This window comes from Crinia signifera, chromosome 2, assembly GCF_055691185.1.
Source record: "Crinia signifera chromosome 2, ASM5569118v1, whole genome shotgun sequence".
NCBI lineage: Eukaryota > Metazoa > Chordata > Amphibia > Anura > Myobatrachidae > Crinia > Crinia signifera.
The window spans coordinates 182,090,210-182,098,647 of NC_139218.1; the positions used below are offsets into that span (position 1 = coordinate 182,090,210).

Here is an 8,438-nt window from a genome sequence, read left to right on the forward strand (position 1 = left end):
ACCACTGTTCAAACAACCACTGTTCCAATAACCACAACAACAACTTCCACAAACACTCCATCCACCACCACAACAGCTCCAACAACCACCACCACTGCTCAATCAACCACAGAAGTTGCTGCAGATGTCTCCACAACCACCACAAGTAATCCTACCACAACCACCACTGTTCAAACAACCACTGGTCCAATACCCACAACAACAACTTCTACAAACACTCCATCCACCACCACAACTTCTCTAACAACCACCACCACTGCCCAATCAACCACAACAGTCGCTCCAGCTGGCTCCACAACCACCAGTAATCCTACCACCACCACTGTTCAAACCACTACTGTTCCAATAACCACAACAACAACTTCCACAAACACTCCATCCACCACCACAACTGTTCCAAGAACCACCTCAACTACTCAATCAACCACAACAGTTGCTCCATCTGTCTCCACTACCACCAGTAATCCTACCACCACCACCACCACCACTGTTCAAACCACTACTGTTCCAATAACTACAACAACAACTTCCACAAACACTCCATCCACCACCACAACTGCTCCAACAACCACCACCACTCAATCAACCACAACCGTCGCTCCAGCTGTCTCCACAACCACCAGTAAGCCTACCACCACCACCACTGTTGAAACCACTACTGTTCCAATAACCACAACACCAACTTCCACAAACACTCCTTCCACCACCACAACAGCTCCAACGACCACCACCACTGCTCAATCAACCACAACAGTTGCTCCAGCTGTCTCCACAACCACCACCAGCAATCCTGCTACATCCACCACGGTTGAAACAACTACTGTTCCAATACCCTCAACAACAACTTCCACAAACACTCCATCCACCACCACAACTGCTCCAAGAACCACCACCCCTGCCCGATCAACCACAACAGTTGCTCCAGCTGTCTCCACCACCACCAGTAATCCTTCCACCACCACTGTTCAAACCACTACTGTTCCAATAACCACAACTACCACAAACACTCCATCCACCACCACAACTGCTCCAACAACCACCTCAACTACTCAATCAACCACAACATTTGCTATAGCTGTCTCCACAACCACCACCAGCAATCCTGCCACAACCACCACTGTTCAAACCACTACTGTTCCAATACCCACAACAACTTCCACAAACACTCCATCCACCACCACAACTGCACCAACAACCATCACCACTGCCCAATCAACCACAACAGTTGCTCCAGCTGTCTCCACCTCCATTAGTAATCCTTCCACCACCACTGTTCAAACCACTACTGTTCCAATAACCACAACTACCACAAACACTCCATCCACCACCACAACTGCTCCAACAACCGCCTTAACTACTCAATCAACCACAACAGTTGCTCCAGTTGTCTCCACAACCACCAGTATTTCTGCCACCACCAATAATATTCAATCCACTACTGTTCCAATAACCACAACAATTTCCACAAACACTCCATCCACCACCACAACTGCACCAACAACCACATCCACTGCTCAGTCAACCACAACAGTTGCTCCAGCTGTTAACACCACCACAAGCAATCCTGCCACTACCACTGTTGAAACCACTTCTGTTCCAATACCCACAACAACAACTTACACAAACACTCCATCCACCACCACAACTGCACCAACAACCACCTCCACTGCTCAATCAACCACAACAGTTGCTTCAGTTGTCTCCACAACCACCAGTATTTCTGCCACCACGAATAATGTTCAATCCACTACTGTTCCAATAACCACAACAATTTCCACAAACACTCCATCCACCACCACAACTGCACCAACAACCACCTCCACTGCTCAGTCAACCACAACAATTGCTCCAGCTGTTAACACCACCACAAGCAATCCTGCCACCACCACTGTTGAAACCACTTCTGTTCCAATAACAACAACAACAACTTCCACAAACACTCCATTCAACACCACAACTACACCAACAACAACATCCACTGCTCATTCAACCACAACAGTTGCTCCAGCTGTTACCACAACCACTAATAGTCCTGCCACCACCACCACTGTTCAAACAACTACTGTTCCAATACCCACAACAACAACGTCCACAAACACTCCATCCACCACCACAACTGCTCCCACAACCAGCCCCACTGCTCATTCAACCACAACAGTTGCTCCAGCTGTTACCACCACTAGCAATCCTGCCACAACAACCACCACTGTTCAAACCACTACTGGTCCAATAACCACAACAACAACTTCCACAAACCCTCCATCCACCACCACAACTGCTCCAACAACCACCACCACTGCTCAATCAACCACAACAGTTGCTCCAGCTGTCTCCACCACCACCAGTAATCCTTCCACCTCCACTGTTCAAACCACTACTGTTCCAATAACCACAACTACCACAAACACTCCATCCACCACCACAACTGCTCCATCAACCACCTCAACTACTCAATCAACCACAACAGTTGCTCCAGCTGTCTCCACAACCACCACCAGCAATCCTGCCACCACCACCACTGTTCAAACCACTACTGTTCCAATACCCACAACAACAACTTCCACAAATACTCCATCCACCACCACAACTGCACCAACAACCACCTCCACTGCTCAATCAACCACAACAGTTGCTCCAGTTGTATCCACAACCACCAGTATTTCTGCCACCACCAATAATGTTCAATCCACTACTGTTCCAATAACCACAACAATTACCACAAACACTCCATCCACCACCACAACTGCACCAACAACCACATCCACTGCTCAGTCAACCACAACAGTTGCTCCAGCTGTTACCACCACCACAAGCAATCCTGCCACCACCACTGTTCAAACCACTTCTGTTCCAATAACCACAACAACAACTTACACAAACACTCCATCCACCACCACAACTGCACCAACAACCACCTCCACTGCTCAATCAACCACAACAGTTGCTCCAGTTGTCTCCACAACCACCAGTATTTCTGCCACCACCAATAATGTTCAATCCACTACTGTTCCAATAACCACAACAATTTACTCAAACACTCCATCCACCACCACAACTGCACCAACAACCACATCCACTGCTCAGTCAACCACAACAGTTTCTCCAGCTATTAACACCACCACAAGCAATCCTGCCACCACCACTGTTGAAACCACTTCTGTTCCAATAACCACAACAACAACTTCCACAAACACTCCATCCACCACCACAACTACACCACCAACAACATCCACTGCTCATTCAACCACAACAGTTGATCCAGCTGTTTCCACAACCACTAATAATCCTGCCACCACCACCACTGTTCAAACAACTACTGTTCCAATACCAACAACATCAACTTCCACAAATACTCCATCCACCACCACTACTGCTCCAACAACCACCTCCACTGCTTATTCAACCACAACAGTTGCTCCAGCTGTTTCCACCACCACCAGCAATCCTGCCACCACCACCACTGTTCAAACCACTACTGGTCCAATAACCACAACAACAACTTCCACAAACACTCCATCCACCACCACAACTGCTCCAACAACCACCACCACTGCTCAATCAACCACAACAGTCACTCCATCTGTCTACACAACCACCAGTAATCCTACCACCACCACCACCACTGTTCAAACCTCTACTGTTCCAATAACCACAACAACAACTTCCACAAACACTCCATCCACCACCACAACTGCTCCAACAACCACCACCACTGCTCAATCAACCACAGCAGTTGCTCCAGCGGTTTACACAACCACCAGTAATCCTGCCACCATTACCACTGTTTAAACCACTAATGTTCCAATAACCATAACAACTTCCACAAACACTCCATCCACCAGAACATCTGCTCCAACCACCACCACTGCTCAATCAACCACAACAGTTGCTCTAGCTGTTACCACCACAACCACCAGCAATCCTGCCACCACCACCACTGTTCAAACCACTACTGTTCCAATACCCACAACAACAACTTCCACAAATACTCCATCCACCACCACAACTGCACCAACAACCACCTCCACTGCTCAATCAACCACAACAGTTGCTCCAGTTGTATCCACAACCACCAGTATTTCTGCCACCACCAATAATGTTCAATCCACTACTGTTCCAATAACCACAACAATTACCACAAACACTCCATCCACCACCACAACTGCACCAACAACCACATCCACTGCTCAGTCAACCACAACAGTTGCTCCAGCTGTTAACACCACCACAAGCAATCCTGCCACCACCACTGTTGAAACCACTTCTGTTCCAATAACCACAACAACAACTTACACAAACACTCCATCCACCACCACAACTGCACCAACAACCACCTCCACTGCTCAATCAACCACAACAGTTGCTCCAGTTGTCTCCACAACCACCAGTATTTCTGCCACCACCAATAATGTTCAATCCACTACTGTTCCAATAACCACAACAATTTACTCAAACACTCCATCCACCACCACAACTGCACCAACAACCACATCCACTGCTCAGTCAACCACAACAGTTTCTCCAGCTATTAACACCACCACAAGCAATCCTGCCACCACCACTGTTGAAACCACTTCTGTTCCAATAACCACAACAACAACTTCCACAAACACTCCATCCACCACCACAACTACACCACCAACAACATCCACTGCTCATTCAACCACAACAGTTGATCCAGCTGTTTCCACAACCACTAATAATCCTGCCACCACCACCACTGTTCAAACAACTACTGTTCCAATACCAACAACATCAACTTCCACAAATACTCCATCCACCACCACTACTGCTCCAACAACCACCTCCACTGCTTATTCAACCACAACAGTTGCTCCAGCTGTTTCCACCACCACCAGCAATCCTGCCACCACCACCACTGTTCAAACCACTACTGGTCCAATAACCACAACAACAACTTCCACAAACACTCCATCCACCACCACAACTGCTCCAACAACCACCCACAGTGTCCAATCAACCACAACAGTCACTGCAGCTGGCTTCACCACCACTAGTAATCCTACCACCACCACCACCACCACTGTTCAAACCACTACTGTTCCAATAACCACAACAACAACTTCCACAAACACTCCATCCACCACCACAACTGCTCCAACAACCACCACCACTGCTCAATCAACCACAACAGTCACTCCATCTGTCTACACAACCACCAGTAATCCTACCACCACCACCACCACTGTTCAAACCTCTACTGTTCCAATAACCACAACAACAACTTCCACAAACACTCCATCCACCACCACAACTGCTCCAACAACCACCACCACTGCTCAATCAACCACAGCAGTTGCTCCAGCGGTTTACACAACCACCAGTAATCCTGCCACCATTACCACTGTTAAAACCACTAATGTTCCAATAACCATAACAACTTCCACAAACACTCCATCCACCAGAACATCTGCTCCAACCACCACCACTGCTCAATCAACCACAACAGTTGCTCTAGCTGTTACCACCACAACCACCACCAATCCTGCCACCACCACCACTGTTCAAACCACTATTGTTCCACTACACACCACAACAAACATGAACACTGCTCAATCCACCAGCTCTACTGCTGCAGCTGTTACAACCCCTGCTAATCCCACTACAAGCTCCATCACTACTCCAACCACTACTACTCTGAAAAGGATCACAACCTCTTCTCCATTCACCAGCACTTCTGCTCCTACAACCACCACTGCTCAATCCACCACCACAGGTGCACTAGCTGTCACCACTACCACAGCTTCTCCAACTGCTACAAACACTGCAATGAACACAAGCAAGGATTCTCTAGCCACCACCTCCAGCAGTACCATTTTTTCAGCCATGATTACCACTCCTCTGTCTAGCATTGAATCTAGTGCTGCTCAGAAAACTAGTATGGACATTACCCAAACCCCTGAACTCTCTACGATATCAGCTAATACAATCTCAGTCCCACTAATTAGCACTGCTTCTGTAACAACCACATTTCCTACAGGCATTACAACCTCTTCCTCTTATAACACAAGTACACCTATTACTAACACAACTACAAATATAGTTATGATACCAAGACACAACAGTACAAAAGAGAACTTAAACATCATAGCAGTACGAAGTAGAAGTATATTAAGTGTTCGAATTTTATCACAATTAATAAACAACAAAGAGTTAAAAATCATAGAAATAAATAAAACCTACACTATTACTTCTGAGATAAAGTCTATCAGTGCTAATGAAATATATATTAAATCTACAAACTCCATTTCTCCTACTACAATCCTAGTCCATGTTGGTGGTGAGGAATCTATTATTAACCAAACAGGCACTCTGATTGCAACAACTGAAACCACAGGTCCAAACACAGAAAAGTTTTATCCAGAGAATTACTGCAGTAAACCAGCTGAGATCAACACAGTAACAGAGACCTATGGCAACGTTGGAAACATTTGCTCCAACATTACATTTGCTTTTGATAAAACAACCATCACTACTGAGGAAATTGTGGTCCTGGGTGGATTTCCAAAAGGTTGCTCTCATTTCTAACTCAACTTTGATTATTGTTTTTACCGGATACGGTCGGTTGGTTGACCTAATGATGGTCGACAGTCATTAGGTCGACACCATTGGGTCGACATACTGCAAGGTCCACAGGTGTCTAGTTTGACATGGCACAAGGTCGATAGGTGTCCAAGTCAACATGGAACAATGTAAACAGGTGTCTAGGTCAACACAAGAGTTAGGTCGACCTGGGTTAGGTCGACAGTCAAAAGGTTTTCACTGTTTTTTGAGGTGACATGTGCTGACAGGCAGTATTTCATGCCCTACCATCCACTAGAGTGTGGCAGGAGAAAAAAAATAGTGCCTGAAGCATGCAAGGGGATGCACTGCACTTAAAACTGTGTCCATGTCGACTGTGCCGACATTTGGGTCAGAAAACAGTAACAAATCCCATGTCGACCTTTTCACTGTTGACCTAACCCACGTCGACCTAACGCTTGTGTCGACCTAGACACCTGTCAACCTTGTCCCATGTCGACCTAGACACCTGTCGAAATTGTGCCATGTCGACTCAACGGTGTCAACCTAATGACTTTCGACCCTCATTAGGTTGACCCAATGATCACAACCTGTTTTTACAACAGGTGGACTTTTAACAGCATAAAATAATTTTCCTTTACAAATTCAAACTAACAACTTTGAAATTAAGGTTATTTTATGATGTAACAAAGGTATTCTGTTGTAATCCATGAGTTTAGAAAGAACTAGAGGGGGCTTTTTATGGAAGCATGGAGATAAAATTGAGAATGATAAAGTACTGGCTAATCAGGTTATTCCTTACATTTTAGAGGCTGAGCTGATTGACAGGTACTTTGTCAGTCACAATATTATCTCCTTCCAAGTTTTAATGAATACACCCTAAGAGACATTTTTCATTATATAAAGATATACAGGTTAAGTATCCCTTATCTAAATATCTGTTATCCGATTTATTCCAAAAACCATTTATTCCAGAAAGTGAAAATATATATATATTTTTTTTTTTTGCTAATAACTTACTGGGGACATCTGTAACAACACTACTGAGGACATGATAATACATAACTGGCACTAAATATGTGCAAGAAAATGATTGTTTGGTAATCAAATTCAGTGCCAGAGATAGCACACACATTTTGTTTCATGTTTTGAAACCTTGTTTGATGCACAAATAAAATATATTTGTGTGTATTGCATGTGTTTGATGTGTTTATACAGCATAAATGCAAGATACTTCAAAATACATCAGTGAAATATTAAAATATTCTGAAATACGGAATAATCCGTTATCCAAAATTCTCCTGGTCCCGAGCATTTTGGATAAGGGATACTCAACCTATATTAACATTACAGTATATGTAGAATGCATTTCTGTTTTAGAAGCATCCTCTTTTAAGCCATGGTTTTGGTAGGATGCGCTGTATAGGTTTGTCAAATCTTGGCAGGATAACTGTATCATAAAAGTATAAGGCAATTTATGCAATGAGTAACAAATCTGGTATTAATGTAGAATAAAAAATAGAAATATGAATAAAAAAATGACATTCCTTCATGGCTTAGTGCTACTGAGCAACACAATAGATTTTGCTCAGCAAACTTAGATGCAACCACATATTTATTTCCTCTTATTACAAACTAGTAAGCCCACTTGATGCAAATGCTTCCTAGTCTTTATGCTACCTTGTCTATATACATGTGTGAGAGAGAAAGAGATGTAGTTTAACTCACTGCCAACCAGGGACGGATCCAGGATAAAATGACAGGGGGGGCACCATGATAAAAGAGGATTTAGGTGGGGGAGGGGCGGTGTTAGTGGTGCCAGTGTACATGCTAAGAGAGCGGCAGAGAGAGGGTGAGAATGGGATTAAAAATAGGCTCTTGTATTTAAAGCACGC

The 8,438-nt window shown here is 44.7% G+C and overlaps 1 protein-coding gene across 1 annotated transcript in view; it reads left to right on the top strand.

Annotated features, from left to right (window-relative positions):
- LOC146058465 (uncharacterized) overlaps positions 1-6,549 on the top strand; it is a 31,007-nt gene extending 24,458 nt beyond the window's left edge. The window contains exons 9-11 of the mRNA XM_083170754.1: positions 3-3,760; positions 3,887-5,017; positions 5,156-6,549. Coding sequence (XP_083026880.1) covers positions 3-3,760; positions 3,887-5,017; positions 5,156-6,549 — 6,283 coding nt within the window. The remainder of the gene's footprint in view (positions 1-2; positions 3,761-3,886; positions 5,018-5,155) is intronic.
- Positions 6,550-8,438: the final 1,889 nt, after the last annotated feature.